At 43.7% G+C, this 27,913-nt stretch overlaps 1 protein-coding gene across 1 annotated transcript; it reads left to right on the plus strand.

Annotated features, from left to right (window-relative positions):
- Nucleotides 1-7,238: 7,238 nt before the first annotated feature.
- Nucleotides 7,239-25,530, plus strand: LOC139015910 (cyclin-Y-like protein 1). The gene is made up of 8 exons (XM_070423518.1): nucleotides 7,239-7,259; nucleotides 8,163-8,260; nucleotides 11,192-11,227; nucleotides 13,790-13,841; nucleotides 16,526-16,645; nucleotides 20,953-21,119; nucleotides 24,110-24,275; nucleotides 25,420-25,530. The coding sequence occupies exons 1-8, from the start codon at nucleotides 7,239-7,241 to the stop codon at nucleotides 25,528-25,530; spliced, it is 771 nt and encodes a 256-aa protein (XP_070279619.1).
- Nucleotides 25,531-27,913: the final 2,383 nt, after the last annotated feature.

The following is a 27,913-nucleotide window of genomic DNA, read 5'->3' on the forward strand; positions in this document are numbered from 1 at the left end:
AAGGCAGATGCAGTTAGGGGTATTCAGGCTGGTAGGGGAGGATAGTTGGGGGTGAGATTACGCTGGCAGGGGAGAGCAGTTGGAGGCAATCAGGGAAGCAGGGAGGGCCATTGAGGGCAAGATCAGCCCATCAGTGGAGGGCAGTTGGGGGTGATCGGGTTGGCAGGGGAGGGCAGTTGGGGGCGATCGGGCCAGCAGGCAGAAGCAGTTAGGGGCAATCAGGCAGGCAAGCAGGCGAGTGGTTAGGAGCCAGCAGTCCCAGATTGTGAAAGGGATGTCCAACTGCCTGCTTATGGATTGGGCTTAAACGAGCAGTTTGACTACCCCCAGGGTTTCCAGATTGGAGAGGGTGCAGGCTGGGCTGAGGGACACCACCCCCAGTGCACAAATTTCATGCACCGTGCCTCTAGTGTTGCTATAAAAAAGAAGGAACTTTTACCATTTGCAACAGCACAGATGGAACTAGAGAGCATTCTGCTAAGTGAAATACGCCAGTCGGAGAAAGATAAATATCACATGATCTCACTCATATGTACGATATAATGATGAACATAATTTGATAAACAAGAATAGATCCAGAGACAAATGGCAGTGGGGGGGGTGGTAAGAAGAGAAACCAAAGGACTTGTATGCATACATATTAGCATAACCAATGGACACAGACACTGGGGCGGTGGGGGCTTGCCCACCCAGAATGGGAATGGCAGGGGCAGTCAGTTGGGGAAAAAGTAGACATGTAAAACTTTAGACAATAAAAAACAATAATAATCAGTAAATCTAACGAACCGCTTCCCTGTCTTGAAAAGATTGTAAAAGTCAATCTATTCTACCATTTGTTCTGAATGAGTGAACATACAGTAGGATTTTTGCCTTGTGTATTCTAGTGACCTACTGAAATACCTACAAAGACTACCTTGTCATTAGCATTTAGGCTCTTTGATTCTTTTTTAGTATTTGCATTTTTATCTCTATGGTTTTCTGTGGAGTTTATTGAGGTTGTAAGCCAGCAACAGTAAAGTTTTAACCATAAAGAACAATTGTTTTACATATTCAAGCAAGATGAGAGGAACATAATCATCTGGCAGCCAGTATATCCAGGATTTGCTATGAGATTTAATCCTGCCACCATAGTGGGTACTAGATACTTGGTACTGGAAATTTTGAAAACTTGGAAGTAGACCTGGACTGATGGGGAAGTACTCAGTATTGCTTTGATTGGATCTAACAGTACTATACTGTAAAGTGTTGCTTTACTAAATGAACCCCCATAGACCTGTGAGCCCATGTCTGATTAAAACTTTTCAGTGTTTTAGCACTATTTTCAAATAGAACACAATGTACATTTATAATGGAAAAAAATTTAAATAGAGGAAATGGAAGCAAATATCACCCAAAGTTTTACTAACTAGTCTATATTTTGGTGCATTTATTCCTATTCTTTTTACTCCCCCCTATATAGGTTTCTGGTCATAATTGACTTTATTATGGTGTATTATATGCCATATTGCAGCTGTATAGTAGTAAACCTTCCATTTAGTAAAAAAGTATTTAGATGAGTTTTCATATTTTAAGCTGTATTTGTCTGATGAGACCTGAAAAGTAAAGTATATGTTAACTGCATGGCTTAAGAAACATATCAGAGTTTTAGCTATAGTTAAGATATTTCTAGCTTGAAGGAGAATTTATTTCTCCAAATAGTGATTGTTTTCAAATTATGCCATCTGGAGCTTCTGGTTACTGAGTTGTCAGTGGCTTTAAAGGGAAGCATCTGAAACAGGCAAATTGATATTTTATCTATAATGATCTACACTAATAAAAGAGAAACATGGTAATTGGCGTACAACCGCTACCCTTCCCATTGGCTAATTAGATAGATATGCAAATTAACCACCAGCCAAGATGGCGGCTAATTTGCATACTGGGGGCGGGCAGACAGTGCCAACCGCCAGCTCCCCTCCATCCAGGGCTGGCAGCAGAAGTCCCTGCCCTCATCCGGGCCTCCCCCAGGGAACCTGGGGCTGGCGGGTGGGACCGAACCCGCTCGGACCTCATCCGGGCCTCCCCCGGGGGACCCGGGGCTGGCGGGTGGGACCGCGGTGTTCTGCACCCGCTCGACCTCATCCGGGCCTCCTGCGGTGGACCCGGGGCTGGCGGGTGGGTCCAAACCCGCTCCACCCTCAACCGGGCCTCCAGCGGGGACCCGGGGCTGGCGGGTGGGTCCGAACCCGCTCCACCCTCATCCGGGCCTCCCGCGGGGGACCTGGGGCTGGCAGGTGGGACCAGGGTGTTCCGCACCTGCTCCACCCTCATCCGGGCCTCCTGCCGGATCCTGGGGCTGGCGGTGGGGCCGCAGCTATCGGGTACCCACCCGGGTATCCGCTGTGCTACCGGCCAGGCGGCAGCAGTGATCTGCCCGCTGGCGCATCCCATGCGCTACCCAACTGGAGAGGGCAGGTCAGGGGCATGCCTGGCAGCCTCAGTCAGTGCCTCAAGCCCCAGCAGCAGCAGAGGCAGTGGCAATAGCAGTGGCGGCAGTGCCCCAGACCTGCCCCTTCAGGTTTGAGCGGCCCCAAGCGGGCAGTGCTTTCCATCAGCTGATGGTTGGCAAACACTCATGCAGGTGAAATCACCAGCGCCTGCTTTCCCACAGGCCTGAGCCCCTGAGGCCTGTGGGAAAGCAGGCGCCCTGAGCTGGTGATCCCAAAGGCCTGATAGCCGGGCAGTGGAGGCCATGTTGGGACTGGGGAGTGGTGAGCAGGCAGAACATGGCCCTGATTGGGCCAGTCGCTATGATGCCCACTGTAGCAGCACACTGCCTGATCAGGGGGCCAGCAGCCAACCTTGCAGCCCCTCCCCCCTGCAGGCCTTCCCCTGATCAGACTCTCCCATCCACATGGAGAGCAGGGTGCTCAGAGCCTGGACCCTTCCTGGCAGCCCCGAGTCCCTGGGGTTAAGAATTCTGATGGCCCTGCCCAGAGAGTAGAGGTGCCTGAGGGGCAGGGACAGGGACCACAGGCCTCCAGGGAGCACCGCAGAGTTGGCAATGAGAGGAGAGGGCCTGTGAAGGGTGAGAAGGTGAAGCCAGTGGACATCAGCCCAGAATCCAGCTCTTCCCCTCCAGAGGCAGCAGGACCTAAACCCCAAACCCCAGCCAAAATTGGAAGAGCCTGGGGGAGCTTCAGGAAACTCTACGAAAAGCTGCACATTGAGAATGAGAGATTTCGTGAGGCCCTGACCCAGACCATGCTGCGGCTGGAGCAGCTCAAGGTGGAGCTGGAGTGCACCATGCAGAGGCAAGAGCACTTTGCAGAGAGGCGGGCGAGTGCAGGTGAGATTTGAGTGCAGGGCCCTGGAGTGCAAGGCCGCTGAGCTGGAAGAGGAGCTGAAGGGCCTGTCCAATCTCCGAGCTGACAACCAGCGCCTCAAGGATGAAAATGTGGCCCTGATCTGCATCATCAGCAAATTGTCCAAGTGACCCCGGAGGACTTGCTCCTGCACCTGCATTTATACAGCTGCTTTTGCCACATGCACCCCTTCCCTGTGTGAACATGAGTGATAGGGCTGTCGAGGAGTCTCTGAGAAGCCATAACCTTCCTTGAGATCTCCAGGTTAGGAGGGGAGGACAGAGCCCCCAGGAGCCAAGGGGGCCATCTGAGGCCAGGTAGGGGGACCAAGGCTGCAGGCAGGACCAGAAAGGAACTGGGGACCAGGAAGTGCCAAGACCAGTAGCCAGGACCAGAGTGGTCACCCAGAGGTCCCCTCTCATGTGTGCTGCCACCAGTCACCCCTCCTGGCCCTGAGCAGGGATCCTAGAATGTGCCAAGCATCCCGCCGGCCTGGGCCAGGTGAGCATGTATATAGGGTCTGTGTGCAATAGGGAGGGATGTCTTCTATTTTTTGCTGCCCCCTCCCCATCGCTCTCCTGGGCAGGGGAAGAAGGTCTTTTTCAGACATAGCATAGGCACCACAAATTAAAATTGTGGAGTTGCCAAAAAAAAAAAAGAGCAGGCCGGCTGGCCAAATACCCCCTCTCTTCCCACCCCCCCCAACCCCCCCCGCCAGCCACATTCTTGACCAACCTGCCCCACCACAATAGGCCCACAGCCCCTCCCCGTGGCTATCTGCCCCTGATTGCACCCCCCCACCTCAAGAGGGGGCAGGGCTGGCCAGCCAATCTCCTGCAGCCTCTCCCCTTGCCCAGCCCCACCCCAGATTGCCCCCCTACCCCCACCGCAATCAGGGGCAGGGCTGGCTGCCCAACCACCCATGGCTCTTCCCCCAGGCCACTGGCCCTGATTGCCACCCCCCCAACCCATTTGGGGGGGTGGTTGCCCAACCCACCAACCACAGCCCCTCCCCATGGCTAGCCCCACCCCCAATCGGCCCCCCAACCCCAATCAGGCTGGTGAGGGAGGGGCAGTTGGGAGCAATCAGGCTGGTGGCAGGGGGTAGTTGGGGGCAAACAGGCTGGCAGGGGAGGCAGTTGGGGGTGATCAGGCCAGCAGTTGGGGGTGATCAGGCTGGCAAACAGAGTGGTTAGGGGCAATTAGGCAGGCACGCAGGCAGGTAAGTGGTTAAGAGCCAGTGGTCCTGAGTTGTGAGAGGGATGTCCGGCTGCTGGTAAAGGATCGGGGCTAAACAGGCAGTCTGACATCCCCTAAGGAGTCCCAGATTGGAGAGGGTGCAGGCCAGGCTGAGGGGCCCCCTCCCCCCAGTGCACGAATTTCGTGCACCGGGCCTCTAGTAAAAGTATAATATACTAATTTGACCCCACATCCTCCCGGACAACCAACTTCCAGATGAAGCCAGGGCTGCGAGGGAAGCCTAGGACCCAGGTGCCAGAGGGAAGCTGGTGCTGGCAGCCAGGGAAAGGAAGGCCTACTCCTGCATGAATTTTCTGTATCTGGCCTCTAGTATAATATAAAGATATTTCTGATTCTTGGATACTGGCAGTTTTTAAATGCTCTGTATTTTAAAAGATATCAACCTGATAATCTCCCTTCCTGTCTTTTGTGTATATGAGGGGCACACTGGTGGGAAAGTATGACAGCATGATCAAAGCTATTTTACAGGAATATGAGGAAGGAAGGCTTATCTGAATTAGTTTATAATAACACAAGAAAACTGATACAGTAGGCAGTGAGGCAGACACGAACAGAGTAGGAACGATAGGCCAAGTATGTCACCAAAGTAGAAAACTGTTGGTGCCTAGCAATGGGCAAAACTGGGAAACCAAGTATTGTAGGGTGGGACCTCACCCAAGGGTGACCTTTCCTCCCTTAGCTTATCACGGGTCATGCAGTTTACAACCCCTGAACTTTCATATCGCTGGTCCCCTCACCTTTCCTCCCCCAGCATATGGACACCCTTGAAGAGAAACAAAGGGCCCAGAGAATAGCCTCATACAACTTCCATGCATGCCCTTGCATCCTGACTCCCGTAGCATTAAGCCCTGAGGACAAAAGAGGTTCTGGTCTGATTCTAAAAATCTTAGTAACAAAGCCTCCAGTCTGCTGAGCTTAGAGACAGAGTTTTGGTCAAAGTAGAAGTAATATCTAGACCTCAGTTGGTTTCAGGTTCAGGCCCAGCTTAGGTCCCCTAAGACCGTCCCTAAAATTTCTGCCTTTAGGTAAAAGCCCTTAAGATGAAGGACCCAGCACCTGTGCTCTCTCTCCCTTGAGCATCCCTGTAGTTTTCCCCGCCCTCTTCTCAGGTGCTCTCACTCTGGAGCATGCCCATGCCTTCCCCCTCTTGTTCCCCCGGGCGTGTATATTCTTCCTTCCTTTCTTCTAAGTTCCAGGGGCCCTTCTTCTGCCTCTGTAACTTGTGTGTTGAGCCCACGCAGCAACACTGGCTCACTTCTACCTCTGTGACTTTCTAAATATACTTTCTCTTATAATTTAAGTTCTTGGTTCTAAATTCTTAATCAGCCAAACTCAACAACAAAAGTCAAACATCTGGTGCCATTTTGCCACTAACAAAATGAAGCTTATTAAAATGTTGGTATTCTGTCATATTAAAGAATACTACTATTACTTTCAACTACTTACAGTGACTAGAATTGGGTTTTGGTTTTACTCTAAGAGGATTTTTGTAACATCGTTTGGGCTATTTCCGTATTTGATTATTGCTGTATTGTTGGGCTCTTAAATCAATGGGTACTTCTAAAAGACATGAATATTTCTAGTGTTTTAAAGATAATTTATTCTCTAGCATATCTCAAAAAATCATTGTCATATGTCTGACACCACTGCAGGTAAATTCTAATTTGTATCAGTAGGAGGATTTGCCTTCCAGTTGCAATTGATTTTAGACAATTGGTCAAACACTTGTGGCACGCCTAATTTGCCCCAGATTCTGTGCTGAGAAGGTTGGAGGTATAAGAGGAGTGAAAGTCCTGTCTTCCCTAGAGAAGCTCACTTTTTATGAGAGGGATGCCCTGGAAGCAGTTGATACCATGTAACAAGTAGTAACTCAGGTGTGTGAGTGCAGAGAAAGGGACAGTTGTTTCGTGTGGCTGCTGGCAGAGGTGTCCTGGAGGTAGATGGGAAGTGGGGTTAACCTTACTGAGAAACAGTGGAAGAAAAGGCCTTGTAGTCAGAGAGAGCATCTGAGTGAGGCAGGGTCCTGATAAGTATCATGTAGCTTAGGGAATCTATATATATAAAAGCCTAACCAACCGAACAACCAGTAGCTATGATGCATACTGACCACCAGGGGACAGACACTCAATGCAGGAGCTGCCCCCTGGTGGTCAATGTGCTTCCACAGCCAACGTCCCACAAACCCTCCCCCCACCAGCCAGCCAGCCTGATGGCCCCGATGGCCTGGCCAATCTCCCGCAGTCTCTCCCTTGGGCCAGGCAAACTCCCATAGCCCCTCCCCCCAGGTGACTGGCCAACCCTTTGGAGCACCTCCCGCTGACCAACCAACTTCCCATGGCCGTAACCCAAGGCCGGTTGACCAACATCCCACGTTTCCTCCCTCCAGCTGGCCCCAATGGCCCCGATCAGGCTGGCTGGCCAACCTTTCATGTCCCGTCCCGCCTGCCAACCTCCCACAGCCCCAATCAGCCCTGATTGAGGTACCCTACTCGTACATGAACTCATGCATTGGATCTAGTTTATATATATATATATATATATGTACATATATATATATATATAAGCTTAAGAGACCGTTACAACCAGTCAACCCGTCGCTATGATGCCCACTGACCACCAGGGGGCAGACACTCAATGCAGGAGCTGCCCCTGGTGGTAAGTGTGCACCCAAAGCCAACCTCCTGTGGCCGGCCAACCTCCCATAGTCCCTCCCCCTGGCTGGTTGGCCCTGATCAGCCCGGATCAGGACTGGGCAAGACAGCCCCAATCAGCCCTGATTGGCGGGCAGGCCAAGGGACCCCCTACCTGTGCATAAATTTGTGCACCAGGCCTCTAGTAGAATTTGTAATATCATGTTAAGTACCGTATTATCTGAGGTTCTCTTTTGAGTAATATAATAATAGTCTGTTTTCAACATGAGGAGAGAGTTAAATTCTCAGAGTTGTTTGATCTATTTTTGGATGTGAGAGAATCTTAAAACAATACTTTTTAATTCTCAAGGTAAGGAAACTGAGGCCCAGAGAGAACTCTGGTCCCTAACTTGTGAGCCGCAGGCCAGCCCCAGCACACACACACCTCTGTCTCAGATACATGTATTTTGTCACACTGTCTCCTGAACTAACATTTATCATTGGCTTTTATGTACTTCAGTAAAAGCTCTTGCTTCAATATTATAGAAGGCAGTATGTCTTAATGTAGAAAATAAATAGTAGAAATAGAAATCTTGGCAGGATTCATTTCTCAAGGAAAAAACACTAAAATCTTATTTTAAATGTTTTACATTCTTATAAAGGGAATTAATCATAGGTGTTTGCCAAGTTGGATTATAGGTAGTATGTCAAGGGCAGCATTTGATGACCCCCTCGTCAATTCTCATCATTGGAAGAGAGAGCATGCAGTGTGTTTACCGTAGAGCTGCACATGGTATTGCACTGAAGCAGTTCATAGGGTATGAGAACAATTGTAATGCTTAATTGTCTGACATTTTAACCAAGGAAAAACACACTTTTATAGGTTTAACTTACTGTGATATTTTCCTCTCTTCCCCTTCCCCTTCAGGTGTCCCCTGGTCACCTTAGGGAAAAGTACAGCTCGTGTGCTACAGTATTTGTAGACAGCACTATTTCTCAGTCTGATTTGAAAATCACCTTGCAGTGGTGAGTACAAATAGGGGACAGAACCCTTATCCTGCCCATATGTACTTTCATTTGATTGTCCTTTTCAGTGCTCAGGTTAAAACACTGGTGTCAATTATATATTGATTTCCACTTCCATTTTAATCTTAGAGTGAATGGAAGAAGGGAAACCCACTTAACAATTGAAAAATCCCCCCAAAAGTGTTTATCTTTACTTGAGGCATTACTGTTCCTGAGACATTGTTGAACCAATGAAAGGAGAGGTGCGTTTTACTGAATGTTTCTGGAATAGAGTATTTCTTCATGAGATACAGGCCTAAAACCATGTGTACTACCCTGGAAGCTGCTCTTGGAAGAAGGGACAGCTTGTCCCCTACTGGCACCAGAGTGTATCTGCAATTACAGTTCATTGGATTGTGTCAGGTTTCCCCCATCCTACTTTCTTTTTTCCTGCACCATTTCTATATTGAAATGCACTCTCCTTCCAGGAAAAATGCATCAAAACAGTCTAAAGGAACAACTTTTCAAAATAATTTCTTTGAGGGTTAAATTTGTTCAACTGAGGTTTTAATTTCATAGATGAATTAAATTTAGTTATATATATATATGTATACATATATATTTACACATCTTCAAGAAACTACATTATATCGATCCATATGTAACAAAATCAAAGCAAAATCATGAGAGAGGTGAAGTTTGGGAAACATAGTCACAGTCAGGTTTACGCTTAAGCAAACATAACAGTGTCATGATGATGAAAACTATTCATTAAATTCTGTGAGTTCATAGTCCACAATTGGAGATGCACTTTAAAAACACCCTAATATGAAACTTTCAAGCTTACTTAAGAGCAAAATAAAACCAAACTAGGATGTGGAGCTTCCTGAATCCCATTGGCGCTGTCCAAGGATCATTATTGGTGTCTCTCCAGGATGAGAGGGTTGACTTTCCAGAACACAGTTTGAGAAATTCTACCTGAAAATATTAAAATCCTCATTCCTGATTTTATTTTTCAGTCCTAAGACATATTTTATTTATAAACTCAATTTTGTTTATATTGTATCAGCTTTTTGGCTAATTAAATTCCAGTAAATTCTACTTTAATTATAACAGCCAGTTCACAATCATAATAATGTAAGTTTCTTCTCTCATAACAACAGTTGAGATCAAATTGAGTTTCAGCAAAACTGGAGCCTGTCTCTCTCTAAAGTCCTGAGCTTTGGCACCCATCTCACAATCACTGAGTCTTTTTCTTCAGTCTGGCCACTAAATCCGGGAGTAAAAACCAGTCCTTTCTGGCTGCATTTCATAGCTTCTTTTGAAGTAGATGATTCTGGTGTTACAATATATAATTCAAGAGTTGTTTTGAAGATTAGCCTTACTTAGACAAGTGGGTGTTACGCCTTTTCCCTCCAAATTCGTCTAATTTTTGGAAGTACAGTAAATTTTCATTTGCTCTTATCAAGTTTTGAAAATGATCATTCAGTACATTTACTATTGGTAAATTAAAGGTTTAGTGAGAATATTAATAGAGCTCATTAGCTTTTAGGAATGGTTTTGCAAAAAAAGTTTATTCTGGGATAATAGTGCATTGTTCTCAATGGGATGGGTGAGCCTTATTAGAATCACTTACGCAATTTTTGTCTAAATGTGTCTCTAAACACATGCATTCCATTTCTCCTTCCCTAACACACTCTGTCACTCTCACAAGCCTTCTGATAAGCTGAGGAGGGATGGAAGGCATTTTTATGTGGAGAAAAGCATCGGGGATGATTTTGATTTTAACTCTACTTCATGTGTTCTCAAACTTTGCTGCACTTTGTCATCACCCGAGAAGCTTCCAAAGTTAACCAATGCCCGTTAAATCAGAGCATCTCAAGGTGGAAGAAGGCAGTTTGTAAAACTCCTCTGATGATCCCAATGCACAGCCAAGCTTGGGAAACACACTGCCTGGGTAGAGGGTAGAAGAAGGAGAACTGCTTCTCACTCTTGGTGGGACCTTGAGCAAGTCAGTTTTAAGCCTTGGTTACTTTCTCTGTAAAATGGGTTGTTGAGTTAAATATCATCACAAGTTCATTGGTTCCTTTCAGCTTATATGCTTCATATTCTATGATTTTAAAATCATTTTGAAGATGAAACTGTTTGAAGCACTATAGAAGTGCCCATCTTTGATGCTAACAATGCTACAGGCCTTTGTACAACTGCTAATATTCTATAACCTAGTTATAAAATTCAGGTTTGCTTTTCCTCAATTATTTGGAGCTTCATTTCTGACATTTGGGGCAAAGAGAAAAAGCATATAACTTGATCTACAGCAATCCTTTGTTTCATGTTACACAGCATCTGGGAATAACATAGGGATATAGGAACTTACGCAGTATGTGAGGACTTACATCTGCTCATTAAAATTTTATTTAAACTAATTTGGAAATAAATGTTTTTAATACTACACGGTGTATAATTTTACTTCATTGCATTCTTATATTTGCCATTAAATTTTCTTAACAATTATGTAAAAGTGACCTTAAATGATTCTCTTCGGTATAGAGCATTTTATTTAACTTTAGGGGAAGAAGGAAAATAGGTGGGCAGGTGGAAAAACTACTGTAGCTTAAATTTAAGCATGTGTGCAAGTAGATCTCACTTGTACAGGATGAAAGGTTCTCTGAGAAGAAAGGCAAAAGATGGGGCAAGAGTGTAATAACTTATATGTTATAATGATCACCCAAAACATGTCTTCTAACAGCATATTCCTTAGCATTTTGGCTTTCCTAATTTTAGTAACTGACAAAGAACTACCACAAGGCAGAAAGTGCTTGGGCGATACTTTCTGAATGAGGATCTCATGGCCACTGGGCAGCTGGGATGGTCTTCCCCCACCACAACCCTTTTAAAACCTGTCTTCAGACCTGACATAAAGTCAATTGTTACTTTTTCTTTTCTCCACAGCCTGGCACTAGCAATATATTACCACATAAAGAAGAGGTGAGTTTTAAAACCAGTCTTGTTATTCTAGCTAATAAACTTACAAGATATAAAGTTAGTGTTAGATTTTAACTATGGATATTATTGGAGTAAGCTATAGTGCTCTTATTACATTGTTGAAGCGAACCATTTGTTTTTGTCTTAGGACTCCTAATGCTTAAGTTATTGAGGATCCTGAAGAAAATTTCTTTATGTGGTTTATATTGATATTTACTGTATTAGAAATTAAAATTGAGAATTTAAAAATGAATTCCTTGTATGTTGAAACATGGTTTTTATAGCACTGTTGAAATTTTGAGCAGGATACTGCTTTGTTGTGGCGGATTGCCTTGTGCGTTACAGGGTGTTTACAGCTTCCCTGGCCCTCTCCTCACTAGATGCCAGTAGCATAATCTTCCCAGGCCCCGTTTTGACAACAAAAGCTGTATCCACCATGGCCGAATGTTTCCTGGGGGGCAGAAACACCCCTGATAGCAAGTCATAGTGGTAACAAAATTCTTTATAAAAGAGAATCATTTTCCACAATAAATTGGTCGAATGGAAATTGTGTCACTTATTTACATTTTGCAAATCTCTTTATGTCTGGTTCAACAGAAGACAGCTGATTCTCACTTACACCCTGTCTTCAATCCTTAGTGATTACCTCAGTCATCTCAATAATTTGTTTTGAATAAACAATATGCAGACCCAGCCTCATGTATCTTTATGGCTAGAAAAGTTTGTATTTTCAAAGCCTTCAGATAATTTTGGATATTCTTTGATACTATACCAGAAGTCCACAGAAGCTGTCTTCTGAAATTAGTTACAATGGAATATTAAATCCTATTCTTGAACTTGTACTAAGGTCTCTGTTAAATTAGTACCCATGCATACATCTTCTATGCTAAATGAATCTCTTAAATTGTAAGTAATTTTCTAATAACATTGTGCATTGGTCATTTGGAAAGTATCAGCTCACATTTCTTTTTACAGTATCAAAACTCACTTTTGTTAGGTAGCATCACATAACCACCAGTCTTCCCAGAAAAACCTTTAGGTATTGAAAAACTGTTAGGTCACAAAAAGGATACAAGTGTTCCCCAATCTTGATTTTGAGCTTGATAGCTGGAACTGTGCAATTGGCAAGAAATGTATAAGTTATTTTCCTGGAAGTGACAGACTCACTTTTCAGTCTTGAGTGCACGACACTTGTATTATCAAATAAAAATATTATTCTCTGAGAACAGTAGGGCATTCATCTCACAACTAATTCCAAGTGCTTTTCCTTAACAACCACATTTCAGTATGCAGAAATGCTTAATGCATACTTCCCCTTGCAGCATTTCTCAACCTGTGGGTCACGACCCCTTTGGCGGTCGAATGATCCTTTCACAAGGGTCACTTAAGACCATCCTGCATATCAGATATTTACAGTACAACTCATAACAGTAACAACATTACAGTTATGAAGTAGCAACGAAAATAATTTTATGGTTGGGTCACAACATGAGGAACTGTATTTAAAGGGCCAGAAGGTTGAGAACCACTGTAGAGTATAAAAAGAAGATTCAACTTCTAATTACATTATTCATTGTCACTGCTTTATCAAAGATGTGCTTAAGTAAAGCATATTTCTTGTCAACAAGTGGCAGTGAAGAATAGAATAACTACTAGCACAGATTGGGACCCCTGTCTTGATTCTTGCTCAGAAACCAGTTTTACTGACTTTGGCTTTTATCCAGTCATTGCAAATGTCAGTATAAATGCAGGCAGTGCCTTAATATTTCTATAGAAACAGTTTTGGCCTCATGGGTCTCCTGGAAATGGTCTAGTGGATCCACTGAAGCCTGCAAAACACACTTGGAGAACCACTGTGTAAATGAGCAGAGTGTAGTAGGGTGGAATATTAAACCTAAAAACCCCCAGAAGACTGGTTTCCCTCACTCAGTTGGTTGGAGCATTGTCTTGTACACCAAAAGCTGGCAGGTTTGATTCCAAGTTAGGGCAGCACATACCTAGGTTGTAGGTTCAATACTGTAAGGCCACATAGCTACTTTTCCAGTTCCATGTATAAGAGGCAGCCAATCCATTTTTTCCCCCTCAAATCAATAGAGTGGTCACTTTTAAAATACAAAGGCAAATTTTAACCTCAGATTATTGTAAAGAATCAAGAAGAATATAATATAGGAAACTAGTGAGAGAAAAATCAGTGGAAAAAAAAACAGGAATCTCATTCTCACATGAAGAATTGCCACTACTACTGCGTTGTAAAATGTTCCTGTGTCTGCCAATGAGAGGTTAGAGGACTGGCCATCGATTTGGTTGCCTAGTGTTGCCTATTGGGGAGGGTCAATGCTTATAAAGGCAGCTCTGGCAGGTCATTGTAGAAAAAATTTCACAGAATTTGTTGTGCTGAATAAAAAGAGGTCAGAAAATTCCTACAGTATCTAAGAGAAGAATTTGTAGAAGGACTTTCTTTGTTGAAGGTTAAGCTCCCTCCGCCCCCCTCTACTCCCAGCAGATGTGTTGCTAACACGACAATTCCTGGATTAGTTTTTTTTCAATCACGTTCTTGTTTTCTAGAGATGCAAATAGATCCAAGGACATTTTTGATGAGAGACTCCATCCTGTCACAGTAAGTGCCAGTTGTATTGAGGTTGTCCTTTTCTCTCAGACAGTTGTGCTTATTCCATGCTGATTTGCTTCAAAATTAATCACTAGTAAAAAATTACTTTCTCCAGCTTGGAGTTCACATTACCTTCCTTTAAGTTTTCTTCCCCACCACATGTTGTATCTAATTATTTTACAAAAGAAATCTCTGTATAAAAAAGCATAAGCGACTGTCTAACTGGTAGCTATGGCGCGCACTGACCAACAGGGGGCTGACACTCAATGCAGATGCTACTGAGTTGCTGTGACTTGGCAGCTGTGGTTCTCAGGTGATGAACCTGGAACCAGAGAGGAGGGACCCGATTCTGGGGTGTGTAACCCGAGAACTGCCCTCTTGCAATCCCAGACCCTTTGGGGGATGTCGGAGAGCGGTTTCAGCCTGATCCCTGCAAGCCAGACCACGGGAGCCCACCTGTGCACAAATCTGTGCATCAGACCTCTAGTGTTATATAAGAAACTAGAGGTCCGGTGCACAACATTTGTGTACTGGGGTGAGGGGTGCCTCAGCCTGACCTGCACCCTTTCACAGTCCGGGAGCCCTTGAGGGATGTTGGAGAGCTGGTTTTGGCCTGATCCCCGTAGGCCAGGCCACGGGACCCCACCTGTGCTCAAATCCGTGCACCAGGCCTCTAGTTTATAATAATAAAAGTGTACTATGCAAACCGACCAAACAACCAAACAGCAGGACGACCTTCCAGATGAACTTTGGATGACCATGCTATGACACACACTGGTGCCAGGCCTGCCAAGGTGGGTGCAATGTGATTGGTCAGGGGGCCTGGCCATCGCCCCACGATCGCCCTACAGAGGGAGGCCAAGGCCCCAAAGAGGGAGACACATGCCTCTGGCTGGTGGGGCGATCGATCGGGGTGGGGTGGCACTCCGTGATCGCCCCAATGAGGGAGGCCCAGGCCATCCTCTGGGCGGTGACCATTTGTGGAGCCCCAGCTGGGTGGGCAGAGCCCCACGACTAATTGTCCTAAAGAGGAAGACCCAGGCTACCCCTACAGACAGCACTGTCGTGTGTGGGCAGGGCCACCCTCTGCAGGGTGATTGATCTGGGGGCCCCCGCAATCAATCAACCCACAGAGGGAGGCCCAGCCCACTGGCTAGCAATGTGGTGGTGGGTGTGCAGGGCCAGCCAGTGATCACACCGCAGAGGGAAAACCCAGGCCAGCCAATGATCACACCCCATGCCTGTTGCCCGCAGAGGGAGATGCCAAGTGATGGGGTAGGGGTTGGCAGTGCCACACCAATGGCAAGCAGTGGCAGCAACGGGGGCATGGCCAGCTGCCAGTAGCCAGGAGAAGGAAAGCCCCAATAGGGCCTCATCACAAGCCAAGCCTAGGGACCCTACGCGAGGGTTCCCAGATTGTGAGAGGGCACAGGCTGAGGGCCACCCACCCATGCACGGATTTTGTGCACTGAGCCTCTCATGTTATATAAGAAACTAGAGGCCCGGTGCACGACATTCATGTACTGGCGGTGGGGGATCCCTCAGCCCAGTCTGTGCCACTTTTCAGTCTAGGAGCCCTTAGGGGATGTCTGACTGATGGCTTACATCCTTAGCACTGCCGCGGAGGCGAGAGAGGCTCCTGCCACAGCCACTGTGCTCACCAGCCATCAGCCTGGCTTCTGGCTGAGCAGCACTCTGCTTGTGGGAGCACACTAACCACCAGGGGTCAGCTCCTGTGTTGAGGCTCTGCCCCTTGGTGGTCAGTGCGCATCACAGCGACCAATTGTTCCGCCATTCAGTCGATTTGCTTATTACCCTTTTATTATATAGGATAGGTCAGTAAGAACTGAGTTTCAGCTTTGTATAATTAGTGAGCTACAGTGGACAACATGCCTGAAAAACAAAAATGTATATTTTTAAAAGAAAATTTTCAATAGCATCAAGCAATATTAATATTTGTACATAAACCTAATAGATATGTCAGGATCTCTAGAAGACAATTAAACAGCTATTTAAATATTGAATTAATTAGAATGACAAAAATTTTCAACTGTCTTCAGATATGCTCTATAACAATATGTGGCTGGTGAGCACTGTATGCACAGCACAGCCTTAGAGCCTGATTGTTACATTCTCAAAGTTGATTGCAGAGAAGTATGACATGATAACCAACAAGTCTTTGGAGCCTAAAAATAGGTCACATTTAGACAGAATATTGTAGGGGAAGTTCGAAAGGAATATATACATATTCTGAGGTTGTGCCTATATTTATCTTTATTGAGTGTCAATATTTAGTCGCTGTTTTTTAAGGTCCCATTATTTATATTTAAAAGGCTAAAATAGCTGAAACCGCTTTGGCTCAGTGGATGGAGCGTCGGCCTGCGGATGAGGGGTCCCAGGTTCGATTCCGGTCAAGGGCATGTGCCTGGGTTGCGGGCACATTCCCAGTGGGGGATGTGCAGGAGGCGGCTGATCGATGTTTCTCTCTCATCGATGTTTCTGGCTCTCTGTCTCTCTCCCTTCCTCTCTGTGGAAAGTCAATAAAATATATTAAAAAAAAGAAAAATAAATAAATAAAAGGCTAAAATACATGTCACCCAATCAAAATTATTTTAAGCGGCACATGGGCACAAGTGGAACATGGTTGTTACAAAAGTACTTAATATTTTTCTTCAATGGGTACTTTCTTTCAGGAAGAAAAGGTTCCTGAGGAATTCTTTCATCATAATCCTGATCCCGAATCAATTTACAGATTTATTCGACCTTTCTTCATTGCCTTTAAGGCAACAGGAGGATATGCCATAACAACATTGGTAAGATAGTTCTTCCTTCAGAACTTTATTAAGGGAAACCTATCAAAGGATGTAAAGTTCACACACTTGAGCTTAATAATCACTATGATTTAAAATGTCCTTGCTTTTTTCACCACAAAGCGATTGTTATCAAAGGCAGCAGGAGGGAGAGGTTTCCAATTTCTCCCTCCAGACCTCAGGAGACATAGGCACATGCAGTGCACACAGGCATACATACAAGGTGTGCTGATGGGGCAGGATGGGGGCAATAACAGAACCTTCTGGGCCCCAGGCAGTGTCAGGTTCAGTGTAGGTCTAAGCTGAGTCGCAGGCTGCATTCCCCAGGCAGTTGTAATGTGTGTCCTGACTGAGAACTAGAGCCCAATGTTTTCTGTTCCTTGGATGATGGGTGTTCATCCGTCCTTGCTGTCCTCTTGTGCCTGCCTGTGATGTTTCCAGGATTCTAGTGCCAGTAGGACGTGAAAGGGCTTTGCTGGTTGTCTGCTCAGCTACAGCTCTGTAAGGGGCTCTGTGTCATTCATCCAGGATTCCTGTGGAAAGAGTGTGTCATTTGGAATGAGTGGTCCATTCTAGTGAGAAGGAATGGGGATTGTATCACTCCTCCCTCGAACAATCCTAAAGGGGAAAGTCTCCTGCTTGGTCTGAGGGAAGAGTACTTAGTGCAGTGCCTCCTCCGTCAGTGTTCAGTCAGAATTTTAGAGAGGCAGCCTGTGCTTCCGAATAGAGACCCCTCAGTGGGCACTGGATTAGACACAGGCCTTTCCACAGAGCTGCCAGCCCTCTGGAGTGCTGAGCACAGCTGATCAAAGGCGGGAGTGGTGCTCCCACTTGAAGAGCTAGGGAACTCAGCAAGGAGAGCATCTGGGGTAGAAGAGGATGAGTGCTTTTCAAACACATTAAGATGATGCACCTGTGAGACAGAGGGGCATCTCTAGAGATCATCCTACTATATAAAAACCCTGAGTTCGTCATAATCAGAGGTTCAGCCAACCGAAAGTCAGTCCTGCAGTCAGCACTTGGTTGCCGTGGTGACCCAGCACTGACTGCTGCGGCTGCAGGCACTATGACCCAGCACTGACTGCTGAGGGGACTGCAAACCAGGCCCAGAGAGAGGCCTGAAGAGAGAAGCAGGGTCTGATCCATAGCCTGTGTGGCAGCTGTTGATCAACACTTGCCTCTCTCTTTGTCTCCAAGCCGGCCAGCAGCAGCACCTCTATTTCTCTCCAGGCCTCCACCGGGGCTGATCATCAGTGCCGCACTTCTGAGCAGGCTCTGTTGATAGACCCAGAGACGCTGACTGGCATAGAAACTGACCAGTCAGAACCAAATCTGGGTGAAATGTGAGGAGGCAATGGCTGCCTAGGAAGCAGAGTTTTGATGCTGATTGGCATAGAAAGAGACTAGTCAGAACCAAATTGGCCAGCAGAGGAGGGCAGTTAGGGGTGATCAGGCAGTCAGGCAGAGGCAGTTACGGGCAATTAGGCAGGCAGGCAGGCAGGCAGGCAGGCAGGAAGGCAGGCAGAGGCAGTTAGGGGCAATCAGGCAGGTAGGCAAGTGAGCAGTTAGGAGCCAGCAGTTCCAGATTGTGAGGGAGATGTCCGACTGCCAGTTTAGGCCCATGGGATTGGGCCTAATCTGGCAGTTGGACATCCCCCAAGGGGTTCCCGATTGGAGAGGGTGTAGGCTAGGCTGAGGGAACACCCCCCTCCATGCACGCTTTTGATGCACCAGGCCACGCGTTTGAATATGTGGAATTCGAGCATGAATCTGAGCTACTGGTAGGGAATTAGTATTAGCTATTCCAATACCGAGAAAATGTGTGAATAAAAAGTGCATGGAAGCAGGAAGAGTAACAGGAGCAGGTATTTAGTGGATATTTATGGAATGAGCAACTTCTTGTCAGCATTGAGCACTTTGACCTCACTCTCTTTCTGGAACCTCGCTTATCTTCCTTCTATTTTATTGTTTCTCCCTGTTTTCGATAGCATCCTAAGCTATGCCTGATGATTTCTCCTTCAGAGCTGAGTCCTTACAGATCTAAGTGCAGAGGATAGAGGAGAGCCATGGTTGAATAAAGTGTTTGCTTTTATGGAGCTTCTGTCCTAGTGAGGAAGAGATAAATATTTCTTTAACTGAGTGTTGTTAAAAGGTGAATATCTCAGGTAGTAGTAAATATCACGAAGGTACAGCAGGGTGACGTGATATCATGCTGAGAGGGGCTTGCTACTTGAGAGAGGTGATCAGGAAGAGCCTCTGTAAGAGATGACATCTGACCCTGGCCTGACTGAACTGAGGGAGATGAGGAGCTCTGGCGTTATGTGCAGAGGGAATAAGTGCCAGCCTCTGAGATGGGAACTTATACTTGGTATTTGAGTAAGAGTGAGGTATGGCCAGTGTGGTCAGAGTGTGGAATGAGGGAGAGAATGTAGGTCATGTGGACCAGAAGGGCAAGTGCTACCTGATTGGGCCTTGCAGCTTGCAGGTCATGGGAGAAAGTGACATTTTTATTTGTTTGGTGGAAACACTTTGGCAGAGTTGAGCAGGGTGGGGAAGTGCTCTTGATTACAAAAGCTATCCAGGCTGCTTTGGGGAGAATGATGGTAGCTGGGAGTCTGAGTGGAGGCCAAGAAGTCAGGGGCAATAACAGTGACATGGGTGAGAAGTGACAAATAGACTAGGAAGCAGCCTCAATATCAGTGACAGGCAGCGATAACAAGAGTTGCCAACAGTTTGCAACAGGTCAACTCAATTGGATGTCTTTGGCCAAGCACTTAGGCAAATGGCAGTGCCCCACATGACATTAGGGAATGCGTGGGGAGTGGGGAGCTAGGGTGAAGAGCTCTGGTTTGTATGTGCACATGCACCGATGACCTTAGCAGTAGTAGTTTTGGTCGAGTGACAGTGCCAGGGGCAGACTACAGTGGGTGAAGGAGAGAGTGGGAGATGAGAAGCAACTTCAGGGCATTCACTGTGAGCAAACAGAGAGGAGGCAGTCTAGGGATTGTGGGGAGTGGGATGGGTATCACATAAATACATTCATATTGGGGAGAATCTCTGGCACAGGAAAGTGTTCAAGAAGAGGTAATTCTGGGAGGTGTTCTTCAGAAGTGGGATGGGATTGACTTCACTGCTAGAAGAGTTTCAGTGAAAAGAGAAATCTCAATTCCACTGACACAGGAGGGCAAGTGGTATAAATGAATGAGAAATGGCACATTCTAAATCTGTAGAAGTGATGAAGGAAAGTTGAGTGATTTCCAATGTTGTGTATGTCTCTAATTATTCCCAGGAAGTTGACAGTTAAACCTTGTAAGGAGGTTCATTCATAGGATATCTGGGAGCATTTAGCTTTGGAGGATTGGTGCAAACTTTCACTAATAGCACATAATGTTCAATAACCTTTTGCTTTCTATAATACAGTTGGGTTTTAACACCTTTGGCTAATGTGGGCTGTCAATCTGATAACCTCAGACAGTAAACATATTCTCCTTCAAAGAACCCTTTGACGAAACAGCAAATCACAGCTTGCATCTATAATCTTTGCTTAGCTGTTAACTTCACCCAATTCTTTGTAGAATAGACATGTAATACATGTGAAGAAATCATGAGATCTCACCAGCTATCTGGCAGGTTTAGAGGAGAACCAGGGAGATAGAGACTGGCAGCTCTGCTACCAACTGAAACCAACAGAACTGACCAAGCTTCAGGTTGTGTAAGACAGAGATGGATTTCACAGAATCGTGATGGAGATGTGAGGCTTAGGGGATATGAAATGTCTATCCTTGGTGTGCGTGTGTGTTTCTTACAAAGGCACTAAGTCCAGGAATACCTGACAGTTGTAGAGACCTGCCTCAGACACACCTGTTTGCACTGCCAGTCCTGCTGCACCACACAGCAGCCACTGGGGGGACTCTCTTTAAAAAAATGTTTAATCCTCACCAGAGGATATTTTATCCATGGATTATCAGAGAAAGTAGAAAAGAAAGTGGAGGAGAGGAGAAAGAGAGAGAGAATCATCAGTATGAGAGAGAGACATCTATTGATTGCCTCCCGCATGAGTCCTGACAGGGGCCAAGAGTGGAACCAGCGACTCTTTGGTGAGCAGGCTGGAAATTCACCTGGGAAAGTAGTCAGTAGAAGTGTCTGATTTGCAACTGTTTCTTGGCCTCTGGCTTTGGCTGGCCAAGCAGTCTCTCTAGAAGCTATGAATAAAAGGCATGTCAAAAACTGATGAAATCTGTCATTCCTGAAAGTTCTTATCACAGCACTTAAACTGAACTAGAATCAAAAACCAGTGTTCTACTTTGCAGGTTTACATAGAAAGACTTTTATCTTATGCTGAAATCGACATTTGCCCATCTAACTGGAAACGCATTGTTTTGGGAGCGATTATTCTGACCTACAAGTATCTGCATGATGAGGCTATGTGGAATTTTCACTTCTTCTCATTGCTAAGGGGCATTACCATCAAGAACTTGTGAGTTGGCAAGATTTTGATGAAGTTTCAAACCATTTTCAAATACCTTATTTGCCCCCATAAAGTTTACAAAATAAGAAATATTTTGAAAGGTTCCATTGTGCAGAGGACTGAACTAGGCATAAAATTACATACATTTTTCTATCCATATTTGCTTTGACATTTCATACTCCTCATTAATTAGTATGTCTTCATGTGTTATTATTGTAATAATCTGTGTGATAATTTGGTATATTTCTCTGGTAGCAAAGTTTGTAGAAGCTCAGATTCAAAAACAACAGTAATGTAAATACCTTCATGCCTTTCTTAACGCTTTCTACCAGTTCAGGTCTTTTATTCCCCCGTTTTCAAAATTTCATTTATTTTCAATAAGACTTTACATTCAATATCTATATATAAAGAAAAACCTAAGCGACCGGCTGCCCAGCCAGTAGTTATGATGTGCACTCGTGACCTGGGCAGATGCTTAACGCAGGAGTGAAACCATAGGAATGGGAACATGGAACAGACTGATGAATCTCAGAGAGAATGGGGGAGTGGGAAGTGCGGGAAGAGATTAACCAAAGATCTTATATGCATACTAGAGGCCCAGTGCACAGATTCGTGCACCAGTGGGGTCCCTTGGCCTGGCCTGCAGGGATCAGGCCGAAACTGGCTCTCTGACATCCCCCGAGGGGTCCCGGGTTGTGTAAGAACACAAATCTGTGCACCGGGCTTCTACTTATTTCATATTAGTCTCAGGTGTACAGCATAATGGTTAGAAAATCATGTGCTTTGCGAAGTGTTTTCCACAGTATTTTTAGTACTGACCTGACACCATGCATAGTTATTGCAGTATTATTGACTCTCTTTCCCATGGTGTAATTTATATCCCCATAACTGCATTGTAATTGCCAGTCTGTACTTCTCAATTTCTTCACCTTCTTCACCCAGCGACCCCAAACCTCTTCTCCTCTGGCAACCATCAAAATGTTCCCTTTACCTCTGAGTCTGCTTCTGTTTTGTTTGTTCATTTATATTGCTTTTGAGTGAAATCATATGTTATTTGTATTTCTCTGACTGATTTATTTCACTAACATTATACCCTCTAGGTCCAACTATTCTCTCACAAATGGCAGGAATTCATTCTTTTTTATGGATGAGTCATGATATTCCACTGCTTTTTTATCCACTCATCAGTTAATGGGCACTTGAGTTGCTTCTACAGCTTAAGGATTATGAATAATACTGCAGTGAATATAGGGTGCATATATCCTCTCAATTAGTGCCCTGGTTTTCTTCAGATATATACCAGGGGTAGAATCACTGAGTCATAGGCAGTTCAATTTTTAATTTTTGAGGAACTTCCATACTATTTCCCACAGTGTCTGCACCAATATACCTTGCCACCACATCCTTGTCAGCACTTGCTGTTTGTTGATGATAGCCATTCTGACAGGTGTGAGGATATCTCATTGTGGTTTTAATTTGCATATCACTGATGATAAGTGATGTTAAGCATCTTTTCCTGTCTATCAGCCATCTCTATGCTCTCTTTGGATAAGTGTCTTTTCAGGTCCTCTGTCCATTTTTTAATTAGATTGTTCGTATTTTTGGTATTGAGCTGTATATGTTTTTTTATAAGGTGTTGCGTTATATATGTTTTTTATAAATTTTGAATATTAAACCCCCTATTAGATATATCAATGTCACATATGTTTTCCCATCAGTGGGTTGTCTTTTTATTTTGTTGCTGTTTTCTTTTGCTATACTAAAACTATTAGTTTGATATAGTCCCAATCTTTTATTTTTTCTTTTATTTCGCTTGCTCAGGGTAATCTATCAGCAAAGCACTAAGAGAAATATTCCAGATTTTAGTGCCTATGTTTTCTTCTAGGAGTTTTATGGTTTTGACACTTACATTTAGGTTAACAATCCATTTTGAGTCTATTCTTGTATATGGTGTAAGAAGTGGTCTAGCTTCAATGTTTGAATGTATCTGTTCAATTTACCCAACATCATTTATTGAATAGACTGTCTTCATACCGTTGAATGAAGTCTCCTCTTTTGTCAAATAGTAATTAAACATATAGGTGTGGGGTTATTTCTGGGCTTTCAATTTTGTTTCATTGATCTATGTTTGTTTTCATGCTAGTACCATGCTGTTTTGATGACTCTAACCCTGTAGTGGAGTTTGATATCAGGTAGTGTGATACCTCCAGCCTCTTTTGTTTTTCTCTCAACTGCTGTGACGAATTGTCCAGGGTCTTTTGTGGGTCCGTATAAAACTCTGGATTAGTTGTTCTACTTCTGTAATAGATGGCATTGGCATCTTGATAGGAATTTGGTTGAAAGAGATTATTTGAGGTGGTATGGACATTTTAAAGGTGTTAATGCTTCCTGTCCATGAGCATTGTACATGCTTCCATTGATTTGTCTCTTCCTCAGTTTGTTTTTTGGTGTCTGATAATTTTCCAAGAGTTTTCCCCTCAAAGATAAGAGTGGTGGTTCTGAATGGATCCATTTGTTGCTGTGGTGATGTGCCCAGTCCTTTTGTTGGCACATCTCTATTTTACTAATCCCCTTCCTGCTATCAGCCTGGTAAAATGTCTGCAAGTTCTTCAGGGCTAAGAAACAGCATACATCATTCCTTACATCTGAGCACTAGAATGGAGCCCTGAGAGTGAGCAAGAAGAATAAACCTACAGCTGCACTAATGGAACTCTGATAATTGAGCCCCTAGTCAACAGCTGTTGTGCACAAGAGACATAACCTCCTTCCCTTTGTCCCAAACTCAAAGTCCTTCCCCTTGTCCCAAACTCAAAGGGGACCACAAATTGTTGAGCCTTGTTTGCCTGTTTGAACATTAGTGTATTAGCCCAGCTGGGTAGCCTTTATTTAATTCAAAACTAAACTCAGAGCCAACCTAGTAGCTTAGAATGACAATATTGAAGAGAACCATGTTGACTAAAATTGCCCTGTGGTGGTTTTGTGTTTTCCTTCTTCCCCAGAAATGAGTTGGAAAGGCAATACATATGTCTACTGCGGTTTCGTCTGTATGTTTCTACCAGTGTCTATGCCCAATACTATTTTGACCTTCGGTCCTTAGCAAGTGACCATGGATTGTTGCCTATTGCATTGACTCCTCTTCGAAAAGAAAGAGCACTGAACCTAGAGGTAAGGCTGTGGAATCACAAAGTGGGGTTTTCTGTCAGACTCAAAAACCAGTATCTGTGCATAAATCATATTACGTAGAGACTAGGAAAATGAAAAGCTGTTTTAAACTAACACATTGAATAAGACTTATTAACTCTCTCACATCATATTAGCAGTATTTTTATGGTGTATATAAGAATCCTACATTATAAAAATTACCTTTTCTGTGACCACGATTCAGAAAAATTTAAATCCATTTTAAACTTTGATGGGTTTTTTTGAAACTGTATTCTATTTTATAACCATACATGAATAATTTACTACAATTGTATCATTAATCATTTCTACAACCATATTCTACTTATCACTCTTAACTCAGTTTGCAAATTCATGTCTTTTCTGTATAGATCACAGTTCAGTACCTTCAGTTTGTTAGACAGAAGTAACCTGAGAGAGTGATACTTAGATTGTAGAATATGTACTTCAAGCACTGGGTGTAGAAAGTATATGGGTTTTTAATGGCATTTGTAAAGTATGTGCGACAAAGTAATATTTATGGCTTATGAATTCTGGGGAGTATACAACAAAATTACAACAAAAATGGACAGTTTTTGTGGTACTTAATAGTCCTTTAGAGTGCGTCTGCCTTAATGTGCAAGTGAAATAGTACCTTGATGGTGCATCAGTCACTAGCCCTTTCGAGCTTTCAGTAAAATACAGCACATGCCTGCCTCATTAAAATTTGCTTAGAGTAAATGCTAGCTAATGAAGATTGGATAGAATGTAAACAGCTGAGTAAACAATGACTTTTCCCAACTGTATATTTATTATATTTAAGGAACCAAGTGTACAGACAACAGATGATACTGTTGTGAGACAGACTGTCACACCTTTGACATCTTGAAAAAACCCAAACTTTAAAAAATTCTGAGTTCCCCTTTGCTCTGTCAATCTAATCAGAGTCCCTAAACTACTTAACTTCGTGGATGAACATAATATAGGATCCCAAGGACCATGCAGTGTATACGCCAGGTCTCCGAAGAGGCAATAATTATAATCCATATAAAGAAGTGGGAATGTGTGGCTATCAGTGATGCTTTCTCTGTGAAGGCTGCAGCTCCTTTATTTTGAATGTGCCTGTGTTCTATCTTATGTCTCCGCCTAGGCCATTTCCAGATATTGTGAAAACAAAAACCTGTGCAGGGTGGCCATAAAAAAATCTGGCAGCTGTGCTAACCTTAGTGATGTGCAGCGTGCCCATGCCATCTTATCTTAAGGAGGAATGAGGGCTGTGACATGATGAGCGCCTCATCTGCAAGGACTGGAGAAGAATCACTGCTTCTGCTCCAATCCCAGATAAGTTCTTTTCTTTTAAGGGAGACGGGGGTGGCGGGGAGGGGTGGGTTGACATAATGAGTATCTCACCTACCAAAACAAGGACTGTTGAAGTATAATATTCCCTATTCTGGCAAGTTTAGTATTTCCTCTTAAAAATAAGTGAAAGGTTTTAACCTGATGAGGATCTTTTTTAGCCTATGCTTCATTATGATCCTTAGTATTTTTCATTTCCCTTTGATTATTTTTATTACTAGATGATATTACATTTGTTTAATTTTGTTTTCATTTTTGGATACAAAGGAAATGTCTCTCTTAAACTTTTAACAATTTCTAGTTAACCTGCCACTTGACATTTTCTTTTCAGCTTTGGTCTTCTCACTTAGTAAGTTTAAAGTACCTATTTCTGTATACTAGTATAGTTTCAAATGCTTTAATGTTTACTTTAATAATGTGGAAAATGGATTATTTTACAGTAGAAAATTCCTTAAATATTTATATTGCTTCCTAGAGCAAAATGGCTACTTTTTTAATATATATATTATGTGCTGTTTCCTTTCCTCCAGAACCTTTTGGACATTGTTACCATATATGAATTACTTAAAAATAATTTTAATTATGAGATTTCATTTTAGTTTTTCTGACTTTGAAGATTTCTCTTTCTTTTTAATTGATGTCAGAGGGAAAGGAAGGGAAAAGGAAAGGGAAAGGGAGAGAAACATGGATATGTGAGAAATATCTACCAGTAGCCTCCCATCCAGTGTCTGAGACTGGGGATCAAACCTGGCACCTGGGTATGTGCCCTGACTGGTCACTGAATCCTGGACCCTTTGGTGCCTGGGAAGACACTCCAATCCACTGAGCCATCTAGCCAGGGTGAAAGTTTCTCTTTCAAAGAAATTAAATAACAACTATTCTCATTATAAAAATCATATATTCTGTGCTCTTTAGCCTTTGAAAATTCTTGTGTAACTGGCCTTAAAACTGCCACAATGAACTAGTGAAGTGTAGATTTCTGGTGGTACAGACGCTGGATACAAAGGGTGGCTGTTCTGCATTACTTTCCAGGACCGCCTTGCTAGCAGGTATTTCCAAGGGCTTACATTGAGTAAGTGACTTACTCTACCTATAATGCATGCCATTAGCTATCATGTCTAGAAATTGGTTTTAAAGAAATTAGACAACCAGTATCTAGAAAGTAAAATCTCATTGTTTGTGATCTACATCTTGCTTTCCCTAGAGGACTGTCTGTGTTGCACTATTGCCTTTTTGAGTTAAAATGTGTCTGTGATGTCAGCATTTTCTCTCCTAACTCTGCAGTTACAATGGCGAATTCAAAAAACACATTAGCAAGGAAGAATTTTAAAAATTGGAACACTTCCATGATGTTTCTTCTTGAGTCTTTTCAAGCATAACCTTTCAAAAATTTTAACATGTTTAGAGTTGATAATACAGTTGAAAGAAGTTAGTAAAAAATATTCACTAGGCTAGGATGTGAGTCAAAAGGGTCATTAAGATTGAGTTTAAATATTTTCCAGGTTTTACTGGGTTGCATGTAGGCATATTTAATATTTCATTAAAGTTATCAGAATGTTGGCAGGAATAGTTGAAGTAATTAAAATTTTTTGTAAAGATTAGGTGCTTAAAGCCAGTCTCTATATGAAAAAGTAAGGAAATAGTAAGATCTTTTATTGTAACTTTTTTTATTAGTGTCTTAGTATATACTGTATACTTACTGTGTACATTTATGTAAGTTTCACAGTGATAGATTAAAAGGCTTCATAATACATTAAGTTTGCTACTTCAGTAACTAATTTAGGTGGGCATACTACACTGAATTCCCATTTGAAAAATATAGTTTCGTACTTTTTCAGTTTACTTTGCCTCATTTTTAAAGTGAACATGAATAAAATGAGATTTTAAATTTTTTATTTCGTGGTATACATTTGAAAAGATTTGTTAACTGAAAATATGAGAATTTATCTTACATGTCAACATGTGATCATGATTTAAAAGCCGGGCCGAGTGCAATGTGGCATCCCAGGACGGAGGAGCTGCCTTGCCTGCAGCCGTGATCTTGATCCTGATCGCGATCTGAAAGCAGGACCACAGGCAAGGCAGCACTCCAGGACTCAAGGCGGCCCGTGATCTAGATCATGATCAGAAGGCCGGCCACAGGCACGGTGGCACCCTGGGGCACAAGAGCCGCATTGCCTGTGGCATATGATCATGATCGTGATCATAAAGCCAGGCCTCAGGCACGGCTGCACACCAGGACTCAGGAGCCACTGTGCCTCTGGCCCGAGATTGAGATCAGGATGGTG

Source organism: Myotis yumanensis, unplaced genomic scaffold (assembly GCF_028538775.1).
Source record: "Myotis yumanensis isolate MYYU_CA2020_CCGP unplaced genomic scaffold, mMyoYum1.0.hap1 SCAF_1, whole genome shotgun sequence".
Lineage (NCBI taxonomy): Eukaryota > Metazoa > Chordata > Mammalia > Chiroptera > Vespertilionidae > Myotis > Myotis yumanensis.